This window comes from Haliotis rufescens, unplaced genomic scaffold (assembly GCF_023055435.1).
Source record: "Haliotis rufescens isolate VD_foot unplaced genomic scaffold, xgHalRufe1.0.p SCAF_3, whole genome shotgun sequence".
NCBI lineage: Eukaryota > Metazoa > Mollusca > Gastropoda > Lepetellida > Haliotidae > Haliotis > Haliotis rufescens.
In genome coordinates, this window is record NW_025964001.1 from 43,424,195 (window position 1) to 43,448,282 (window position 24,088).

The window sequence follows — 24,088 nt, forward strand, 5'->3', positions numbered from 1 at the left end:
ACCAAGAGTTAAAGAAAGAGTTCTCTTGCAATCTTGAAGTTTACGTCCTAATCGATCTCTTTATAGATGACTTTATTAAACGAAAACTAAAACGACCTTATTCTGTGTTCCCTCTTCGAGTCAATATATTGAAACACAAATAAACAGCGGGACAAACAAAAGTATACATCCATGTTAAAAAATTGTGAAAAATGATAAATGGTTGTTCATAGTTAGGTATCATTGTATCTTAGTTATGTGAAGTTCGAAGTGTTTCGGCGACTGTTTTCAGCCAATTAACGCTTTCATGTGAACATTTGTATTTTTTTGGTCAAATCCAATTTGATATATCGTTTATAATTTCTTTTAGGGCTCAGTCACACATTCCGGATTTTTACTGCCGCCCTTGGAAGGACCATTCCTGATTAATATTTGTCAAAAGTCTGATCAAAATCCTGTGATACGGGTGGGAAATTCACAAAAAAATCAGATATTGTTCAGGAAGCGCCCCGATTTAGCCGTTTCCAGCCGAATTCGTCCCGATTCTCCCATTCTCAATCTGAATCTGATCCGATTTGTATCTTCCGCATGGTAAAAAACGACCGAATGTGTCCCGACAGAGTCCCGATTCCCCGAATGCGATCCGACAGAGATTTGACAGTGACCGGACAGTTAACCGACAAAGACGCAATCGGTACTCAATCAAAAAGAAACGGCAATGAACAATTCATGTCCGTTCATCACGACAGAGTCCCGATCAACAGGACACCATCCAGACAACACAGGACATTGTTACGATTTTGATCCGATACAGCAGAATCTGTCACGACATAGTCACGAGTTTCCCGAATGTTACGGGACGCACCATACTGTCGGGAGTGCTTGTCCGACCTCTCTTGACCTTTCCCGATCCGCAGGACTCTGTTACGAACCTATACGTGCCGTAGCCCTGTCTGATCTCAAACGGGAGCCATAATCGGCACTGTGTGAACCTGGCCCTACCTGGCCTGTAATGATTTAATGTATCAGTTTTCCATTTGAGAAGATCAACATGAACTTCATATACACGTGTACAATGTATGATGTTACTTCACTTCCCTACGAACTGTGGAATATGATTTTAATATCAGCTAAGACATAGATGATACCGTATCAACAGCGTCAAACCTTAATCCCCACGTATAATGACTTCTTCAAATGCAGCTGAAAAAGTTTTATAGTACTATTTGTTTAATTGTATGTCTTGCTATATAATGGTGATTGGTGTTCTGTTACTGATACACATCTTTAGCCCAAGCAGCCACTGATCGTGGATTCGAATCACGGTTTTGTTCTGAATATGACTCATTGTTTGTAAGCAATGATCTGTTTCAACTTTTCCAACACTGTGGTATAGCTGAAACACTGCTCGAAGCTCACCCACTCACTCATTCCAAATGTATCACATTTGTGTATCTGGCACAGAAAATACAAATCTTTCTTGGTGGAGATGCAACGCAAATCAATTGCCCATATGTTTGCGATAACATCATTTACAGTTAATCACATTAATGACATGATAAGTATTTAAATACGCAGAAGATGACGATAGAATCCATTAATCTTGGGTTCGTGTCACGTTTTGCCTGACTATTAATAATATTTCGTCATCACTACGTCATCAGTGTCATGGATCTGCAACTTCCGCCAAACACCGTGGTATTATTGAAATAATGTTCGACGAGGTGTTTAACCCAACTCATTCACTCATTCCAAATGTAGCGCATTTGTGTTTCCGGCACGGAAGATACTGAGTTTACTTGGAGGAGATGCAACGCAAATTAATTACTTGTATCTTTGAGGTAGCATCATTTGTCATACAATCTACCACATTCATGACATGATAAGTATTTAAACACACAGAAGAGGACGTTACTAAACTACTATCATCCCATCACATGATCAAAGCGTGGTGTTCCATATTTTGAACGTATCTATCAACACCGTTGCATTCACGTGATAACCTTGGTTGTTGATGACTGTTCCTATAAGCTAATTGATGCATCACCATAGTGCATGTTAAACATGAGCAGTATGGGAAAGGCTAGTAGCTCCAAAGCAAACGTTATTGATGAAGATTATAATGATGCCAAGAGTGTGCCCTTGCTAAGGGCCATGGTGACTTGCGGGATAGTGGCGGTGGTTTATATGTCTGGTTTCATATCCTTCTCGCCACTCCTCAGCCAGTTTGTCCGGAAGCGTATTGCTGAGTCTTACACAAACAACCCAAACGAAAGTTTCAGCACTGGAAACACTTGCAGCAGAAATAAAAGCAACCATGACAATCTGATTGGAATCAAGATCCAACAACAGTCGTCGGATATCTTGCTATACTTATCACTCTCTGGATCCATTGTTTCCATCTTCATCAACCTAATCTTTGGATCCTACTCCGACTTCCTTGGCCGGAAATTCCTATTTTTCATACCTACCCTAGGGGCTGTCCTGAAAGGAACAATGTTGTGTCTTGTAATAGCGTTTCGATTTCCCCTTGGCTGGTTATATTTGGGCTATGTTTTGGAGGGTCTCACTGGGTCGTTCAGCGGATATCTCCTGGCTGTGTTTGCATACACGGCAGATGTGACTGAGCCTGGAAAGAAACGTACTGTCATGATAGCTCTGGTGGAGGGTAGCTTTGCTGTGGCAGGGTCTATTGGTCAATTGGCCGTTGGATTCATCATACATAGTGTCAACTACCTGTACGCTGCTATAATGATTACTGCCATCTTTGGCCTGGGACTGATCTTGGTAATAACACTCCTGCCTGAAACTATGACCAATAAGATGGAGAAACGGTGGTCTCCACTGCCACACATCAAGAACGTCTTTGGATTCTTCTTCACCAGAGGCTCAGGTAAACAGCGAGCCATGTATATACTAGCACTCCTTATATTCACTTTTGGCGGATTCCAAGTGCTTGGACGGTCAAATGTAGAAACTTTGTATCAATTAGACAAGCCATTTTGTTGGAGCTCTCTGAAAATCGGCTACTATGGTGCAATCAGACTGTCCTTCAGTGTTGTATGTAGCCTAGTTGGACTCAAGCTTTTACAACCTTGCGTCCGTGACATGTCAATTGCGTTGATAGGAGTTGCTTTCGGCGCAGCATCCTTCGTGATGGAAGGACTGGCCGTCAACGATTGGATGCTGTATTTAGGTAATTTTACATTCATACCGCGACATTGAACATAAACTCATCGTTAACATCTATAGTGGCATAACTAAAGATGTCAACCATTCTCTACCATTCATTTTGTGCGACAGTTTTACTTTTGAGGTTAAACTGAGCACGAACCACTTTCCAATTCCTTACATTGACTTGTACCTTATGTTCCAATGTGTGTACGGGCGAATACGTGACTTGCGTTTGCGTGTATTTGTGACTGGACCCACCAGTGGGCCAGGAAAACTCGCATTTTCGCGAACATCTGGTATCATCTCTTATTGATAGCGGTTCATAAACACATGCTCATGACATAGTCGAATCGTAATAGTTTTCTTATGGGTTATGGACATGGTTTTTTTGGCATCTATGTACATATATAAGAATACATAAGCTTGTGTATATTCATATATAAGACCTAGTTTGATTTCCCCAGATAGGTACATTGCTTGCAGTCTGTGCGAGGTGTCCGTGACATGGCTGGCATGAAGCTAAAAGAAGCGAAACTGACTCACTGACACAAACTTCCAAATAGAGATGGCATTTAAAACATCCCATGGGGTTTTTATACTACGGGAAACAAAATGACACAATGTGGGTACGGGTGGTTTCAATAGCCTTGCTGCATGTCCGAGAGCGTAGACAGTTAAATCCTACATTGTATATCAGTTACTGAATTGTTTGGCACAAACTCGAATATTTACAGGCTGGTGTAACATGCAATGAAGATGTAACAACGTGAAAATGCTTAGGCTTAGGGTTAACTTCACTTCGCGGCCACGTTGGTCCTTGCACCCATTATACTAATTTGAGTAACGAAATCCGTGCCCGTTTTACTCTAGTTTTCATGATTCAAGATGTTTATTGTATGAAGGCGATATTACCTACGTTACATGAAAGTAAATAAATACCCTGGTCTCTTTTTCCTTCACAAGAGTCATCATTGTTGTCATTTATTGGAAATATACTCAACAACAAAAGTTCCTGTGACACCACTATTTTAGTGTATTTTTCAAACAAGTAAAGTTTGGTTTTCATTGTTGTAGTACATGTTTGGAATCAATTCACAAAAACGCAACTGCTACAGAAAAGCATGCATTCCATGCAAAAGTTGACTTTTATGCAAGCCCCATGCATTTCACTACCCACGAATGGGTATAAAAACGTGCGTTAACGGGATTCCATATGCATTGTTTCGCATCGTGCTGACAAAACCACTCAGAAAAACAACAAAATTACGCAATTATTCAACATTACGAAATGCCACGCCTGTCCGAAAATGAGCGTCTGCGAGCCATTGGCATGCTTGAAGCCAACGTGATGCTGCAAGACAATTTAACGTCCACAGAACCTTCATTTGGTGTTTATGGCAACGTTGGCAACAGACGAATGCAGTCATAGACCATCCTCGGAGTGGCAGGCCACGCGTAACCAATAATCGACAAGACAACTGGATTCGAACAACACACCTACGAAATCGAGTCCAGCCAGCAACAGTGACTGCAAGAAGCATCCCTGACCTCCGACGAATATCTTCACAAACCGTACGTCGTCGCCTCAGATGTGCAGGGATTGTCGCCAGAAGACCCGCCAGACGTCCCATTTTGACAGGAAACCACCATCTAGCACGTCTACAGTGGTGCAGACAGCGTATACGCTGGACTGCCGTGCAGTGGGGACAAATTCTAGTCACTGACGAGTGTCGTTTTCACCTCAGCCACGGCGATGGACGTATTCGAGTGTACCGACGTCGAGGTGAACATTTCGTCAATCATTGTGTCATGGAAGAAGATCGGTTCGGGGGCGGCAGCGTTATGGTATGGGATGGGATTACAGCAAGACAGAGGACCCGTTTGAAAGTGGTAGAGGGAAATCTAAATGGACAGCGCTACCGGCACGAGATCATCGGCCCTGTTGTTCTACCGTTTTTTCGTCGTCATGGCCCCGGCATTACCTTTCAACTTGTTCAGGATTCTCTTCAACAAAATAACGTGAATGTCATCCCCTGGCCGACTCGCTCCCCTCGACATGTGGGATGAGATGGATCGGCGCCTTCGACGTCAACCACGTGTTCCACAGACACTCCAGGAACTTGGAAACATGCTCCAGCAGATGTGGACAGATATCCCACAGGACTTTGAGCGACACCTGGTCCTTTCCATGAGACGAAGATGTGTTGCTTGCATCGAGACCAGAGGTGGACACACATGCTATTGATTTGTAAATTGACATTTTGGCATGTTCATGTTTTTTTAATGAAATCACGCATTTTCTGAAGTCAGTATGGCAAATTAAACCATTTGAACACTAACAGGAGTATTTTATCTGTTGCAAACCGAAATTGTTTCAGATTTGGTAAAATACATAACTTTGCATTAAATCTTATTCAATGTCACAAGAACTTTTGTTGTTCAGTATAGATAACAAACATCTTTGCCTGATACGTCATATGCTATAAATCAATGTTCACTTTGCAGTCCCAGTGATTTCGCTCTTATCATTCGCCGTTTCTCCTGTTTCTCGATCAACCATGTCGAAGATGACGTCACCGCTGGAACAAGGTAAATAGAGAGACGTCTTTCCGAACATTTTATTTGAATTCACATTTTTTTAACAACCGTCTTTAGGTACCCAAATGCTTATTTGATAATTTCCGCAGGCACACGAAGTGTGTGGAGGTGGAGGTGAAATATTCATTTCATGAGTCAATAACATTTTTATTCTTTCTTCTAAATTAACCAATCATTGAATGTGAAACGCGAAAGGTGAGGTTGGGTAAAATTAGGTTTAACTCCGCGTCCAGGATTATTGCACTTATATAGAGACGTGCATGCACGTGTGTTTGGCTATTTGTACAAGTCCGGACTGATGCCGATTTATAGTGCTGGCCCACTGAGATACCATGCCGCAGTTTAACACGAATACCCCACCCAGACCCAGTATACTGATCCCGAGACGACCAGTCCTTGTTTCAGTCCCTTACTTCCTTTAATGCCGAGCGCCAGACAGGGTAACAACAAGTACCATCTATTGATGTCTTTTGGTATGACGCGGCCGGGGATCGAACCCCGGGCCTTCCGCTCTCCGGGCGGACGCTCTACCACTAGACCACGGAGGTGGTCCTGAAAGGCGAAGGAAGTTCAACGGGTCCGAGACTGGCCGGGGCGCTGAGATATTCATAAGTGAGTGAGTATGGTTTTACGCCGCTTTTAGCAATATTCCAGGAATATCACGGTGGGCGACTGAGATATTCATGAAGGTTTGACATCATCCTGGGGTCCACTCTAGTGACCACTGGAAGAAAATCAAATCTGATTATACTCTAAGTCTAAGTAGTCACAACAATACATTTATCAATTTATCAGGTTGTATAACTCCCATTCAGAAACCTTCGAAGGCTGTAACCTTTTATACTAATGAGTGAACCAGCCCTTGGGGCGTCGTCAGCAGAATTGCTGTAGGGGGAAGTAAGACTGGGATTTCCACCAACATTTCTAGGAGAAAGGGGACTGGACAGAGAGCTGCGTTGCATCCAGTTGCTGCCATCCAGCTGGAAGCCCAGTCTGCCTGAATGTTCTCCACTCCCGGGAGATAGATAGCACACAGGTTCAAGTGTTTTCCCAGACACAACTCCCAGATTTGTATGGTTATCACGAGGAGGGTAGTCGAACGTGTACCTCGCTGGTCATTCACATAACCTCTATATGCTTGCGACAGAGAGTCTTGAAAACTAGGTCGTCTAGCCAAACTGCCTTCAGCTCCAGAGCATTTATGTGAAGTTTGCTCTTGTCCTGGGACCAACGTCCTCATGTGCGAGTTTGTTGGCAGACATCCCCCAAGCCGAGGTTTGACGCATCTGTCTCTAAGATCAAGTCGGGATGAGTCACTGGGATCGGTTTCTCGCTTAACATTGCTAGGTTGTTTGACCACCATTGCACCATTGCAGTTCTCTGAGATACGGTAGTCTTGCATCTGCAAGTACCTGCAGTGAAGCTGAGCAGGGATTACTGCTATCATTGAGGAGGACATTGTCCACAGGAAACTGGCGAGTTGACGACTATACACCAGATTATTCCTGATAAGGTTGTGGCATGTGGAGATAATGTTTGTCACTTTCTCCTCAGAGAGTCTGTGAGTTAATCTTGAAACCGAGAAAGGTTATTTGCAATGGTGGGATAAGCACTCGTCTGACAAAGCCCAGGTTCAAGCAGAAAATGTTATCCAGGTAGATCCACCCTGCCCTTGTCAGGAGACATGCGACTGGCTGTGGCAGCTTGATGAAAGCTTGAGGGGATGCGGCGAACGGAAGGCTAATGAAGTGGAAGATAGAGGCTCTCCACCTGAAGTGTTGTGAGCTCTTGAGATCTGTTGCAATGGGGGCGATATGATAAACGTCCTTCAGGTTCAACTTGCCCATAAAGTCGTTTCGTCTGTAGTCACCATCCCTCTTAAGAACGATGAATATCAAACTCACATATTTTGGGGCAGTGGGTTCTGAAAGGGAGTCCAAATCAGCGGGAATCTGAACACTTTTACAGTTTCGAGAACCCAAGGGTCTGACGTAATCAGCCGCTACCGGATCTTAGTCTGCCTCTGCTGGAAGTCTGAGGTTGCCTGATATCTTGAAAATATCCTGAAGCCGTTTTAGAGGTTGGAACTCTTGCATTGACATCATAGAAGACTGTTGTGTCACTACTATGATGGGTTCGGAACAAAGGTTTTTCCCACGTGGAATAGGGATGTCTAGATCTCTGTTTCTGGGCGACTCGGCCACGACCTCTTCTGCCTCTAGTTGTGTGACTACCCGGTCTGCTGAAGCTGGCTCGGACCATGAATCTGCACCGTGGGCACAGCAGGAAAGGGCTGATTGGACTTGGAAGCAAACTCTCTACATAGCTCCAAAACCAAGCGATTTTTTCTCTGCCTCAAAAATGAGTTTGTCTTTTGTTTTGCGTATGACCTCTTTCAAGAGGGTGCCATAGAAACTGTCCCCCCAACCTTTCCCATTCCCAAGCCGACTGCAAACTAGCATCATGTTTCAAGAGCTTTTTGTGTTTGTTAGTTTGACAAGTTTATGTCATCATTTGTTTAAATTATGAGACATGAGCTTGTCCCTGTAAACAGGTTGTTTTCTCAACAATACACAACATTTCAAAATGGCATTGTCATCTGGGGATTCCCCTTGCCGAATCTTATCCAGGATGTGCCATAGATTAGTCAGGGGTCCCATATAATTCATCCTCTACATGTCCAGGGCTAGCATTTCTGTAAACTTACACTAACCCCTGCATCCATTCCCATGGCTCTTGCAATCACAAATTACCAGCCCTTGATTTTCATTAACATTTTACCGACCAATCAAACGTCGATATAAGGGAAAGTATATGGGAGGTAACTCGTATTACTTCGAAACCAAAGATACCGCCAGTTTTAATGGACATCAGGAAAGCTATCCCAATTATCTTCAGACAGAGTCCAAAAATTGAGAATCTGACAAGAGTCATGTGTTGTACCTATTTTTTTTATGGACGGAGGGCGTCCCAGCCTCCGATCGAGATGATAAACCTGCGTCAGCCATGTCCGGATTTTCCATGTGGTTGACATTAGACTTACTTTTAGAGATTCAAGCGTTAGATATGCCGAAATTTAATTTATGTAGTCCTTAACCTCTTTATTGAAGACCTCATCTGCAAACTATGTGGGAAAACTTGATAAAACTTCAAAATTAGGTGCGAAATTCTTTCAACTTTCAAGGTTTTCCGCCTTGATGAAGAAAGCTTTTCGGCTTTTATAAGCCTGTTAATGGTTGCTATGTAGAAGATACCAATATCACATTAACGTCACATCAAGTACATTTAATGAAGTAAAACTAGAGACGATCATTCATGGTTACCTACCACCCTATCTTACAAGCAATAAAAACGCAATTCCGATTATCATCTTAATTTTGTTTCATAGACAAGGCAAGGTTCGTGTTCAAAAAGCAACAGTGCCGCAATAACAGAACTGCGTTTCTATTGCGGACTAGTATATTATCTAGCTGAGAGAAAACGACTTAAGACGTCGTGGTGTACCGATCCTGACAGATACAACATATGCTATTTTTACTAATAAATGTAGTGTTTACATTACACCAAGGATGATAATATAACAAATAAATAGTTCATTGCCTGCATTTACAAAATGATAGACTGAGATATTTGCCATGTTTTTGCAGGTGCTCTTTTCTCCAGTGTTGCCGCCATGGAAAGTATCTGTAACGCGCTGTCGGAGACGATGTACAACACCGTCTACCATGCTACTGTTGACACCTTCAGGGGTGCGGTCTTCATTGTAATGGACGGATTTGGGATAGCCTGTGCTGCATGTATTATGTGAGACCCATAACTGATTAACATTCACGAAATGATTGTTATGCAGAAATATGTTCCCACTTTTAACAATAGAGCCAATCAGTTTACCTTTTGATTATATTTTGTTGACAGTATATCACTTAAAAGCCTTATATCTATTCACACAGCATCAACTATTATTTGTTGGTTTAAATAGTTACTGTATCGATATATTGGACACATATTTTGTGACAAACTAATTTTACTAATTCAGTTTTGACAAATGTAAAGAAGTAGTTTGATTCACTTTGCTTAATCTGTTCTTGTTGAGTCTGATGACTTGTGATCATGATACTCCGTGTGCGCCAATTGTAAGTTAAGCAATCATTATTCTCAATGTTCAATGTTGCTCCAGGCCTGTGGTTTATGAAAATATATTCAGAAACATCACCACACGAAAAAAGAAAATATTTAACAGTCATCAGTAATCAACCAAGGATCGTGGTTACAAATGCAGTTGTGCTTTTGTATACTTTCATCTGAACAGCGTCCTTAGTGAAACTTACCGGATTATTTGGCACTTTCTGTCACGTCTTTGTTTATGTTGACAGTGCATTCCTCTTCATCTCGAGAGAAGACGCCCAGGTTTCGGAGTCTGGTGTTGTGCCCCCAGCCAAAGTCGAACTGAAGTCACTAAACAAGTAGCGATGACACCATGAAAGTTATCCTGATAATCTAACCCGTGACCCAAGCAGTACATTCTAAAGACATCATATTTTGTTTGTGACTATGATACGTGGAGAGCAAGATCAAACATTTGTGTACTAAATGAATGGATATGTGTTAATGAATACAAATTGATTTAGGCTGCTTTCGCAATTCTTCATCTATTTGCAGCAGAATTAATTTTAAGTAGTTACTCGTAACTTAAAGTAGTAACTTCATTAAGTAAGTTAAGTTGACCACAGGAACGTGTCCTGCTCAATCAGAAATTTCAAATCAGAATACATGTTCCGTGTGATCTGTTTTAATAATTTGGTAACACGTACTAATATATTTGCAGTGCTTTTATGATTTCCCCCCAGAAGGGATTCAGGTGGTCCAGTTCTCTAAGGGGCAATTCCCTTTGCGGATAAGCGCCCTCTATTATGCTGGGCTCGAAATTAGATTTTGATTCTTGGTAATTCAGCTCCATTCCCGTGCTCGTGAGTTTCACGATCGTATTCAACGTTTACTCCCTGACCACTTTATATCCATATTAAACATTAAACTGAGAAAAACACCACCCTTCTCCCCCCAAAAAACTGCATACGTGCTTGCAGTCTGCCGTAACAACGTAGCGCACACTGTTAAAAACGTAAGCTGAATGGTAGCTGCAGCAGTACATGGCAAATGTAAAAGCAAATGCACGAAGACCTACGTTCTGTGGTCACTCAACCCCTCTACTACTATCTGTATTCTTCCTACATAGTTTGCATACTGCTCACTGTGTACATATGTCCTGCTTCATAATAAGTAATAAAACGGTTTTATATTATCAGTAGTGTGACGGGCCCATAGTACATGTTGTCCGGTAATGGGTGTATAAGATTATAAAGTAACATTTTTGGAACGTCTTAGGTTCTTCCACACTATCGGAACACCCGTGCTAGCTTGTCATTAAATGTCATCAAATTGTGTGGAAAATGTTTGAAAGCAACAAAATGTAAATATCACCCTGATGTGAATATGCGCGGATGCAATATGATGATAGTATCAATCGAGTATGTCCCACATCAATTAATGGTAGGCGTCGTATGATAACCCGTATTGGATTCGTAATAACCTATATACACAAGGCTTGGATGAAGGACGACAACATTCACCACGGACGTAAGACAGAACCCATCATTAAAGATTGCAGCGACCATAAGACGACCAATTCGGCCGTCTGTTCCTCGTTACACTCAAACTGTTCCTCCATGGCTGTTCCAGTGCCATCCAGCCATGTCTCAGTACCTGCGACATAGCGAGAAGTACTTTCCTAACTGGGCGATTGCAGAAAGGAAGGCCTCCCACAGTGGGTGTGTTGTCAACAGCTCTGCCAAGGAGTCCCCCCTCTAGATGTAGGTTAAGAAACACGCCACCAACCTCAACATGCATCTGGGACCTTTATTTCACCCATTACGATATTTAAATACATGTTCGGTTTTATTTTAGGAAAACGTCTTATTGTCTCTGTGTCTTAATCTGGATCTGCATAAGTGTATTCTTGTTTAAGATGACAGACCAGCATAGAACAGTAAATATCGAGAACTTGTATATGTTGAGTCCTCCATTGCTGGGATTCTGTCAGATTGGGACTCTACGGTGCCCTGAAGGACGGTGTCTACTACTTCAGCTGTGTTGCCGTCCACAGCTGGTGTAGTTGGTATCTTCGGATTCAAATCTGCGGCTGCTTCTAAACGTTTTACGGCTTTTGTGGACTGGATGTTGAATTTAGGTGAGTCAGTGTGCTAGGTGTTACAGGCACAGTGGGGTTGCCTAGTGGTAAAAACATTCACTAGTCATGCCAACGGCCGGGCTCGATTCTCTCAATGTGAAGCCCTTTTCTGTTGTACCCTGTCGTGTAATTGTGGGAGAAGTGCCAAAAAACCAATACTCACTCATTCACTTTTATATTATTTTTTTTACAAAATGATTGTACGTGGACTTTGCCATAAATGTCAATGATTTTGCAGCTGTTGCTTGCAATACTATTCCCGGGTCTCAACAGATAAATCTAAACGTATAGTGAAGTAGTATAGTAGATGGTATTAAGTAGCTAATTATCCCCCGCCCCCGTGTGTGTGTGTGCGTGTGTGCGTGTGTGCGTGCGTTCGTGCGTGCGTGCGTGCGTGCGTTCGTGCGTGCGTGCGTGCGTGCGTGTGCGCGCGCGCGCGCGCGCGTGTGTGTGTGTGTGTGTGTGTGTGTGTGTGTGTGTGTGTGTGTGTGTGTGTGTGTGTGTCCCGAAATCGTTTTCGGAGCATAACTCAGAAACCGTTAAATATTTCTCTACGAAACTTTGCATGTCTATCAGACTCTGAACTGGTGCCTTTTGCTATTTAGGAATTTTATAAATTTTTATTTTTTACGTTTCCATGGCAACAAGTTGGACTTAGGTTCTATAAGGGTGGTGTTCGTTTCCAGAGTGTAACTCAAAAACCATTAAATACTTTCTAAAAAAAACTTTGCATGTCTACCAGGCACATACTGAACTGGTGCCTTTTGATATATAGCACTTTTAGAAATTTTTATTGTTTATGTCTCCATGACAACAAGTTGGATTTAAGTTTTGATATAGGATTGGTTTACTTAAGTAGTATAACAAATAAACTGTTAAATATTTCCTTGCCAAACATTGCATGTCTATATATAAAGCGCATACTGAACTAGTGCCATTTGATATTAAGGAGTTTTAGAAATGTTTATTTTAGAATTTCCATTGCAGCTATTTTGACATGGGCTAAGAGAAATGTTGGGTCAGTTACCTAGTTTGGGACCATAACGTGTTAAAATGGGCGGGGGATATAGATGACTTTTTCAACTATACGCTTGTTTACAATATGTATTTAGTGATGAAATACTGTATTAATCTGAGGAAAATAAAATTTATATCTGACTTGAGTGAAATCACACTTTATGTCGAAACTATTTTCAGTCTGCTTTAGTGACACAAGGGATATAACATTAAGATCATGGAGAACAAGCAGAATAAAAACAAATATTTGCATCTTTTAGTCAAATAACCGGTTTGTCTCGTTGACCTGACAAAGTTAACAGTTGCACTGCGCCACTCATGAAAATATCAATATCAGGTCAGGAGATGAGATAAACATACTACTTTACAAGAAAAGACAAACATATCTCAGTAATTCTAATCAATTATTAAAAAGAAAAAAAACTTCCTTCTTATTGTGTTCCCAGTTAGATTCAATGTATTGAACCACAATTAAAGTGCGGGATATACACCATGCTGGCTAAAAATGAAAAAAACAAAACAACCAAGAAATGGGGCTCGTAAGTAGGTCACGGGACTATGTCAGACCTTTCATTGTTTTAGTACTTACGTGACAAACAACGTTTCATGGCAATTGCGATAGCAGTGTTATGTCGGACAGAGCCCGGGTTATCACGCTAGTAGTGTAACTTAGAAAACCATGACATGTCACAGACATTAAAACACTGGAGTTCGGTTGCACGAATAGCATGTGTAGCTTTTCAAAGCAGTTGCAGTGTTGTCAAGACGTCCTGTGATCGATGTCAAACTGGCCGCTACCCATTCATATATTGAGTCAGTTTTCACTGTTCTGATAGGCTGGTGTAATTGCCGGTGTTCAAGTCACTACTGATCGGTTAATCATCACACGTACAGTGGTGATGGCGTGGAAATATGAGCAGAAACAGTCGTTGTACGACTCGTTTGATTTAATTGGTTATTTATTGTCAAGAAGAAATAATTAATTAACTTTTGCTCCCCGTTTGTGCACCATACAATGCTATGTCAAATTTCGCTCACATCAGCCCTGAGCCTTTTCCAAAATTAATTGTTCAGCTCTGATAACTAACGTCACAGAATCATATTTTTGTATCCAGGGTAGATGACACAAACAAAAGTAATAAGTAAGCATTCTATGTGCTTGTGGGCAATGGAAATTTGTGAATAGTTGTCAATACTTGTAATATCTCTATGTAATCATAAGCAAAGACCTGTGTTAATAAAAAAAAGAAGACATGTGACAATATCATGATGATAATGTTATGTGCATTAAAAGTCAGGTTTTATTTAAAAAAACTATTAATCTAATTTCTTCATTTTGAATGATTAAATCCTTGCAATGTTTGTTTATAAGATCTCTGAAGACTATAATTATTAGATTTAAAAGGGTCCTTATTTATTTCCGATAAACCGAGAAGTATATGCTGCCCAAAAAAAAGGAACGCGAAAAACGAGAGAAAAAGACTTGACTGAAACGTCACTGAAACAGCTAACTGCTTGGATCACTTGATAATGAAACTATGGAGACGTAAAAGTGGACTCGAAATGAAATTGAACTGATTAATGGAGATCTTAAAGAAATAAGTCGGGTTAAAACAAATGGGATGTTAATAAGATGGAAATGGGAGAAAAAACATCTTAATATTTATAGAACCTGGAAGCAAGAAAGCATACATGGGTGTTGAAACCGTTAGTGGAAATAGAATAACGAAGCAACAAGAGATTCAGAATGAAGTGAGATCATTCTACAAAAACCTGCACAAAACAAGAAGTTTCAAGTGTTTATCTAAACAATCTATTAGATAATGTTCATATTCCTAAACTTTCAGATAATACTACAGCAAAGGGGAACTCAGTTATGACGAAGTACTACTTCCTGTAAAATCCTTAAAAAGTGAGAAAAGTCCTGGCCCGGATGGATTTACAGCAGAATATATTACGATTTTTGGGTTAGACCTAGGAAAATGTCTTATTCGATCGTTGAATGCAGCTTTCAGACAGGGATCGCTATCAGTCTCTCGGAAACAAGGTTTTATAACTTGCATTCAAAATGAAATAAACCAAAATACTTCCTTAAAAATTTGAGACCGATATCACTACTTTCAATTTTGTATGAAACTGGATCATTAACTATATCCAAAAGAATGAAATCAGTACTAATGAAGACCAAAAGGGATTTAAGCCCGGCAAATATGTCGGAGAAATAAGTAGATTTGTCTTTGACTTGATGGAATAAACAGAGGCATTTGATGCTGTCGAATAGAAATGTATAGATAAGACGTTAGCTTTCTTCAACTTTGGATCATCTATGCGTAAATGGATAATAATATTTTAAAACGCAATTGAATCTGGTCTATTGATAAATGGCTTCGGCTCCGAATTCTTTAATGTTTCGGGAGACTGTCATCAGGGCGACCAGGAACCAGGAGTACCAAAAATCAAAGAATTAATTCAAGCTCAAAGGTTTTTAATAATAAGACGTTATTACAAGAAAAGATCAATACGGTGTACTATATTTGAAAAGAAATATACCAATGTTCATCAACGATTTAATAGACAAAATTGGCCAGTTTCTAACCTTTCCGAGAGTCAAAGAGATTTATGATGTCAATACCAACATATCTCCAAACTTAAGATTGACCAAAGATTGAACCTCCCCCTCCTCCACCCAATTTATTTCATCAACTGAAAGAAGAAAGGAGTCACGTTATTTCTACACAACATTAATTTAGAACCACTGCCGCACGAATCAACATATTTAGAACATTATCATACTAACTGCAGACACGTTTCTCCAGATAAATATTGCTAAAATACAACATGATCCCGTTTAGATGTACAGGGCACACTCCACTGCAGCGGTTTCAATACAAAATCCTACACAACATCTTACCAACTAACAATTTGTTAAAAAAATGGATTATGTCAACAATGAAACATGTGACTTTTGTACATTAGAATTAGAAACTATACTACATGTGTTTTTGGAATGTAGAACAATTCGTTTACTTTGGACATACTTGGAAAGTTGTTCTTTTGAACAAATAGAATTGAAAATCGTCATGCACGTGCTTTCTACATTGCATAAAATCATATTATCTCCTTAATAATAAATACTAGTATTTAAAAAATAACTTTCTACTTACAACTAACAACTACTATGTTTTGGGGAAAATTACTTACAGATATTAAAGGTGCGTGACAGTAAATATGACCAAATATAATACATATTGAATTTTTTAAGTTTCAACCACATGACTGGTTGAACAAGTACTATAACTACTAAAGAATAAATGAATACAATTTACTAAGATGCATTTCGCGTTTATAAATTCATAGCATAGGTTTTCCAAATTTCATCCTCCACGGCACGGCTTCCATGTCACTGCTCTTGCTGTCAGATGCCAGAATACCATGGTAATTGTGATAATTTGGTCTACCTATTTTATGGCATCTTCATAAATAATCTTACATCCCAGAAACAAGTAACACGTAATCACAAAACACTGTCCATTGAGAACATAAATACATTTTTCTGAACGATAGTACCCCACTGGTTGTCAAAAGTATTTTAAAGATAAAGGAGGTGAACACATACCTTTCGAAAGGTCCTATGGTTGTCAGTTGTCAGTCATGAACCGATAAACCTAACCGATCATATTATTCCGAAATAAGCCAACTGTTACGATAGTAAACAGTGGTTGTATACTTGGTCCCGTCTAGCATTGGTGGTTACGCACGCGTTTCGAAAGCAGAACTAGTTCATGAGTTGGGCATGTCATCGGAAATGCTGGGTCCGGTAGTAGCGCTTCGCGAGACTGACGGGCCTTCCCTATACGATGGGGATTTATCATGGTTTCATAGTTGCGTTTTTGATCTTACGTTTGCAGTATTTCGGCGACTGTTACAGTCTAGTAACGTTTTCATATAAAAAGTTTGTAATGTTATTGTCAAATCTAATCTTCAAGTGTATACTTTCTTTTGCCCGTCGGTGTGCCCTTTTAGGAGATCAACATGACCTACATATACACATATATATGTGGTGTTGTTCCAGTCCCCTATGACCTGTGGAAAATGTTTCTTGATCATGAAGACCGGCTCCTTGGTCTAGTGGTAGAGCGTCCGCCCGGAGTTCGACCCCCGGCCGCGTCATACCAAAAGACATCAAAAGATGGTACTTGTTGTTATCCTGTCTGACGCCCGACATTAAGGGGCTAAAACAAGGACTGGTCGGCTCGTAAAAAGTTTACTGTATCTGAGTCGGTCATTCATGCTAAACTGCGGCATGGTATCTCAGTGTGCTAGAACTATAAATCGGCATCAGTCCGGACTAGTACAAGCAGCCGCACATACACACACGTGCATGCACGTCGCTATATAAATTGCAATAATCTTGGACGAGATGTGAAACCCCATTTCACCTCACCTCACCTCACCTCACCTCTTGATCATGGATTGTACACTATGAACAGCGTCAAACACATATCTATAACTTATAACAACTGGTATTCAAATGTAGAGAGAAAACTTTCATAGTACTATTTATTAAATTGTATGCCTCATTATGTAATGGGTTATTAGTGTTCCGTTACTAATATGCAGAGTTTCTTCCTACGCCTCTATTAATCTTGGGTTCGTGTCACGTTTTGCCTGACTATTAATAATTTTTCGTCATCACTACGTCATCAGCGTCATGGATCTGCAACTTCCGCCAAACACCGTGGTATTATTGAAATAATGTTCGACGAGGCGTTTTAACCTAACTCATTCACTCATTCCAAATGTAGCGCATTTGTGTATCTGGCACAGAAAATACTGATCTTTCTTGGTGGAGATGGAACGCAAATCAATTGCCCATATGTTTGTGATAACATCATTTATCATATAGTTAATCACATTAATGACATGATAAGTATTTATATACGCAGAAGATGACGATAGAATCCATTAATCTTGGGTTCGTGTCACGTTTTGCCTGACTATTAATAATTTTTCGTCATCACTACGTCATCAGCGTCATGGATCTGCAACTTCCGCCAAACACCGTGGTATTATTGAAATAATGTTCGACGAGGCGTTTTAACTCAACTCATTCACTCATTCCAAATGTAGCGCACGGAAGATACTGAGTTTACTTGGAGGAGATGCAACGCAAATTAATTACTCATATCTTTGAGGTAGCATCATTTGTCATACAATCTACCACATTCATGACATGATAAGTATTTAAACACACAGAAGAGGACGTTACTAAACTTCTATCACCCCATTACATGATGAAAGCGTGGTGTTCCACATTTTGAACGTATCTCTAACACCGTGGCACTCATGTGATAACCTTGGTTGTTCAGGACTGTTCCCATAAGTTAACTGATGCATCACCATAGTGCATGTTAAACATGAGCAGTATGGGAAAGGCTGGTAGCTCCAAAGCAAACGTTATTGATGAAGATTATAATGATGCCAAGAGTGTGCCCTTGCTAAGGGCTATGGTGACTTGCGGGATAGTATCGGTGATTTATATGTCTGGTGTCATATCCTTCTCGCCATTTCTCAGCCAGTTCATCCGGCAGCGTATTGCTGAGTCCTACACTTACAACACAAACGAAAGTTTCAGCACTGGAAACATTTGCGACCGAAATAAAAGCAACCATGATAATCTGATTGGAATCAAGATCCAACAACAGTCGTCGGATATCCTGCTGTACTTATCACTCTCTGGATCCATTGCTTCCATCTTCATCAACCTAGTCATTGGATCCTACTCCGACTTCCTTGGCCGGAAATTCCTATTCTTCATACCCACCCTAGGGGCTGTCCTGAAAGGAACAATGTTGTGTCTTGTAATAGCGTTTCGATTTCCCCTTGGCTGGTTATATTTGGGCTATGTTTTGGAAGGTCTCACTGGGTCGTTCAGCGGATATCTCCTGGCTGTGTTTGCATACACGGCAGATGTGACTGAGCCTGGAAAGAAACGCACTGTCATGATAGCTCTGGTGGAGGGTAGCTTTGCTGTGGCAGGGTCTATTGGTCAATTGGCCGTTGGATTCATCATACATAATGTCAACTACCTGTACGCTGCGATAATGATTACTGCCATCTTTGGTCTGGGACTGATCTTGGTAATAACACTCCTGCCTGAAACTATGACCAATAAGGTGGAGAAACGGTGGTCTCCACTGCCACACATCAAGAAGGTTTTTGGATTCTTCTTCACACGAGGCTCAGGTAAACAGCGAGCCATGTATATACTAGCACTCCTTATATTCTTTTTTGGAACGTTCCAAATGCTTGGACGGTCAAATGTAGAAACTTTGTATCAACTAGACAAACCATTTTGTTGGAGCTCTCTGAAAATCGGCTACTATGGTGCAATCAAACTGTCCTTCAGTGTTGTATGTGGCCTAGTTGGACTCAAGCTTTTACAGCCTTGCTTCCGAGACATGACAATTGCATTAATAGGACTGGCCTTCGGCGCAGCATCCTTCGTGGTGGAGGGACTTGCCGTCAGTGATTGGATGCTGTATTTAGGTATGTTTTGTGAGGAGTGTGACCATCTTCATTACATTAAAACCGCCATACTGAACATAAATTCATGTTAAATCTTAATAGTGATATAACAATAGGTGTTTACGATTAGATTCTCTCCGTAGTTATATATTTATTTTGTGCCCTAAAATTTCGTTTATAAATGTGAACACATAGGTCACAATGACCTGTTCTAGGGATGACTATATTGCGGAAGAACTTTTACTCATTGTACTTTTGAGGTTGAACTGCTTTGCAATTGCGTATATTGACTTGTACCGTATGTTCCTATGTTTGTTCAGGTGAATACTTGACTTGCTTTTGCATGTGTTTGTGACTGGACCCACCAGTGGGGCAGGATAAACTCGCCTTTTCGCGAAGACCTAGTGTCATCACTTATTGCTAGCGATTCATAATCACATGCTTCTGACATTGTCGGAATCGTATTAGATTTCTTATGATTATGGAAATGGTTTTCTTGGCTTTTATGTACATATAAAAGAATGCATAAGCATGTGTATATATTCATATTTAAAACCTAGTCTGAGTTCACTACTTGCAGTCCGTTATTGGTGTCAACCTCCGTGATATTGCTGGCATAAAGCTAAAAGAAGTCCAGAGCCACTCACACAAGCTTCCAAATAGAGTTGGAGTCCTCTTGATCACCAGACACAAATAATCTGAATGTGGGTACGGGGGATAACAAGCCTTTCTACAGGACATTCCCGAGAGCGTGGACAGTTGAATCAACTTCAATTACTGAATTATCTGGACAAACCCGAATATTTGCAATCTGGTGTAATATGCAATGAAGATTTATGACGTGAAAATACATTCAGTTGACTTCACTTCGCGTCCAGGTTGGACCTTGACACATTATGCTGACTTGAGAAAAGAAATTCATACCCGTTTCTACTCTCGGTTTCTCTGGATTCCAGGTTCAAGTGTTTATTGTATCCAAAGCGATATGACCCAAATTTCATGAAAATAAATAATACTCTTGTTTGTTTTCACAAAAATCATCATTATTCACATTTATTAGAATGAGTGACAACCTATGACAAAAGACGTCAAATCCAAAATAACCAATATTTTCGTTGCAGTCCCACTGATCTCCATCTTATCATTTACCGTTGTCCCTGTTGCACGATCAGTTATGTCAAAGATGACGTCCCCGATGGAACAAGGTAAAACAACAAGACAGACATCTTTCCGAACATTCCATTTTATTTGAATTTGCATTAACAACAATCGTCTCATTGTAGCCAAATGTTTAATTAGGGACTCGCATGTGTGGGTAATGAAATCCCCACAGTCCCCATTTTTTTCTAACAAGCAATTAAGACCGATAAATAATCAACGTAATGTATTTCATAAACAAAGATTCGTTCTCAAATTGCGTTTTAATGCGGACGGGTATACTGTCTAGCAAGTGATAGGAGAAGCCGACATACGATCACGTGATTTACCTATCCTGATAGATACAACCTTGTATTTGAACGATATCCAAATGAGATAACATATTAATAAATGTATGCATTACTCCAGGAATGATAATATAACAATATCACCACACAAATAGTGTACTGCCTGCGTGGACAAGATGATGGACTGAGATCTTTGCCATGTTGTTGCAGGCGCTCTGTTCTCCAGCATTGCTGTCATGGAGAGTATCTGTAGCACGCTGTCGGCAACGATGTACAACACCGTCTATCACGCTACTGTTGACTCTTTGAGAGGAGCGGTTTTCATCGTAATGGTCGGAATCGCAATTATCTGTGCTGCTTGTATTATGTAAGAACTATGGCTGATTAACGTTCATGAAATGATTGTTATGAAGAATCATATATAACCCCTTTCATCAATACAGCTGATCAGTAATTATCAATATTGTTTGGTTTACTGGTATTGTCCTGTAAATTCATTGTATATCACCTAAAAGTATTTCATTGAAAGGTTATTCACAAAGCATTAACTATGGTTTTAACGATTTACTGTATCGGTACATTGCTATGTTATGTGACAAACTAATTTTACTAAATGTGGACAAATGTCAAGAAGCAGTTTGATGCATTCAGTTTGCTGAATCTGTTTTTGTTGGGCCTGTTGTTTTTTTCATCCGAGAAAAGGAAATGGTTCCCAAATAAGTATCTATATCGTGATGTCATGATACTCCGTGTGTCCCTACTGTAGGTTTAGCAAGCATTATTCTCAATGTTCAATGTTGCTCCACGTCTATGGTTTATGAAAACATATTTTATAAACGTCACCATACGAAAATTAAAATAATAATATTTAACCTTCATCAGTAATTAGCCAAGGATCGTGGTTACAAATGCAGTTGTGCCTTTGTATACTTTCATGTGGACAGCGTTCTTAACCGGGTAATTTGGCACTTTCTGTCACGTCTTTGTTTATGTTGACAGTGCATTCCTCTTCATCTCGAGAGAAGACACACAAGTATCGGAGTCTGGTGTTGTGCCTCCAACCAAAGTCCAACTGAAGTCACTAAACAAGTAGCGATGACACCATGAAAGTTATCCTGATGTATCTAACCCGTGACCCAAGCAGTTTATTCTAAAGACATCATATAATATTTGTTTCTTACACACCTGTGGGTAAGAAACCCATTTGAGATAACTGGTATCAAACATATGTGTGAGATCGAATTCCAGGCCCGTGATGAGCTACTCCATGGTGATGACCTGAGGTCAAATGATGACGGACTACTTTTCTGATTGTAAATCATTGATAAGTTGCTCGTGCTTCAGTCGAATGTTCACCTACGCCTTGTTGAACCACATGACCGTGTATTAATTGATAATAATAATAATAATAATAATAATAATAAAAAACAAACTCGTCCTCGCCTGCGAGTTTGTTTGTTATTATTATTAGTTACATTATCTGCTGTTATGTCAACGTTATCATTTTTTAAAGTGTAATGCACTCCCCTGGATGCCACAGCGACACATATGTCCCCCCTCTTAAACCCTCACTTCGAAGTCGAACAAAATTCAAAATACGTCACGCAAACTAATACACTTCGCAGTTTTGAATTCACTCTTCTGTTTATCATTAGGTACATTGTAAATCTAGCCAAATCACAATAAACGGCGTTATTTACTGTGTGTTTTGAAATCTAAATATTGGATATTTACTCGAATAATTAAAGTAGAAAAGTAGCATATTAGTGATCACGGGTATCAAATTACTAATGATAATTCTGCAACGTCGCTGATAAGCCTACAATCGTTTAGAATGTTTTGGAAAATACGCATTCACGAACGCATAGTGTACGTTCCGCCATATTGGATTGTGTTTACAAAATGCCGGTTATGAGACGCCTATTCGATCAGGTATATTTCAAACTCAGATGCTATACATGCATCCCTGAATTCCTCATATATGTTAGAAACAAATGACAAATTTGTCACCAATGCAAATTAGCTAGATGAAATCATGCGAAATAAATAAGTTGTGGAAACGAACACTGTGCTCGGATAACTGTACTTGCTGAAATATAAGCAAAGCAAAAGATTTTACACTGTGTTGCATGTTTAGAGGTACTTTTGTCTAATTGTCGCATGCATTGGCTCCATAACGCGTTTGAGAATATACATGGGAAGAGTGTCGTTGCACTAATAATGGAATTCCAAATATAAACATTACAATGATGTGGTAAATTCAATAGAAACCGTACAAGTGTGACGCCATGGCTGACGCTAAATCACACACAACGACGACGGTAGTTATCAGCATTTCTGACTAATTCTCTTTGTTACATTGGAAAAAATGATAAACAAATAACAGTAAGCAGATTGTCAGAATGTTTCTGATTACTTACGTGACACATTTATGTATATACGATCCCTCAATCAACGAAAATCCTTCTCTGGAAATCCCGCGTACTGTTGTCAATGTACACGCCATTTTGCAAAAGTCGGTCACCGGTAATGATGTCATACAGAAGTTAACATTGTTGTACTTATTTGGTAATTTCTTTGAGGTGTAAACTTTTAACTCTGCATCCAGCGTGTTCTTTGTTTTTGTCTTGTTTGCATTATCATCATCGCCTTGATAATTAATCCACAGACATGTCGGAAACCTTTTTGTGTAGGGTCTCATTATTTATGAGTAGTAAGCAGTACATGGAACGACGTAACTTGTGACAATGGTTTTATGTATTAATGCGCCACTGCGATCATGAGAATATACAAAATGCATCGATCCGATGCTAAAAAGGTGCGATTTTAGGGTGTGTAAGAAACAGATTACTGTACTCGTGTATGTCAGATACCATTGATCTTACAACTCGTTGTTACACAGCGTATCTAACTCGCTTTCGCTCGTTAGATACGTTTTGACACAACTCGTTGTAAGATCAATGGTATCTGACTGACACTCGTGTAGTAACCTCAGACTGTCTGTAACTATGATACGTGGAGAACAAGATCAAACATTTGAGTACTAAATGAATGGATATGAATTAATAAATACATATTGATTAAGTCTGCATTCTTCATCTAT

The 24,088-nt window shown here is 40.1% G+C and overlaps 2 protein-coding genes across 2 annotated transcripts; both read left to right on the forward strand.

Annotated features, from left to right (window-relative positions):
• The first annotated feature begins 2,052 nt into the window (after positions 1-2,052).
• LOC124124983 (solute carrier family 46 member 3-like) lies at positions 2,053-5,750 on the forward strand. The gene is made up of 2 exons (XM_048403435.1): positions 2,053-3,175; positions 5,659-5,750. The coding sequence occupies exons 1-2, from the start codon at positions 2,053-2,055 to the stop codon at positions 5,748-5,750; spliced, it is 1,215 nt and encodes a 404-aa protein (XP_048259392.1).
• Positions 5,751-18,410: 12,660 nt separating this feature from the next.
• Positions 18,411-22,194, forward strand: LOC125384453 (solute carrier family 46 member 3-like). The gene is made up of 4 exons (XM_048403754.1): positions 18,411-19,561; positions 20,662-20,745; positions 21,196-21,352; positions 21,985-22,194. The coding sequence occupies exons 1-4, from the start codon at positions 18,421-18,423 to the stop codon at positions 22,076-22,078; spliced, it is 1,476 nt and encodes a 491-aa protein (XP_048259711.1). The 5' UTR covers positions 18,411-18,420; the 3' UTR covers positions 22,079-22,194.
• The last annotated feature ends 1,894 nt before the right edge of the window (positions 22,195-24,088 follow it).

Excerpts from the sequence above, each read along its gene's own strand:
- LOC124124983 (XM_048403435.1), top strand. The coding sequence starts at position 2,053 with ATGGGAAAGGCTAGTAGCTCCAAAGCAAACGTTATTGATGAAGATTAT. Across the intron at positions 3,176-5,658 it reads CGATTGGATGCTGTATTTAG|TCCCAGTGATTTCGCTCTTA; the intron begins GTAATTTTACAT and ends TTCACTTTGCAG.
- LOC125384453 (XM_048403754.1), top strand. The coding sequence starts at position 18,421 with ATGTTAAACATGAGCAGTATGGGAAAGGCTGGTAGCTCCAAAGCAAAC. Across the intron at positions 19,562-20,661 it reads TGATTGGATGCTGTATTTAG|TCCCACTGATCTCCATCTTA; the intron begins GTATGTTTTGTG and ends TTTTCGTTGCAG. Across the intron at positions 21,353-21,984 it reads ATCTGTGCTGCTTGTATTAT|TGCATTCCTCTTCATCTCGA; the intron begins GTAAGAACTATG and ends TTATGTTGACAG.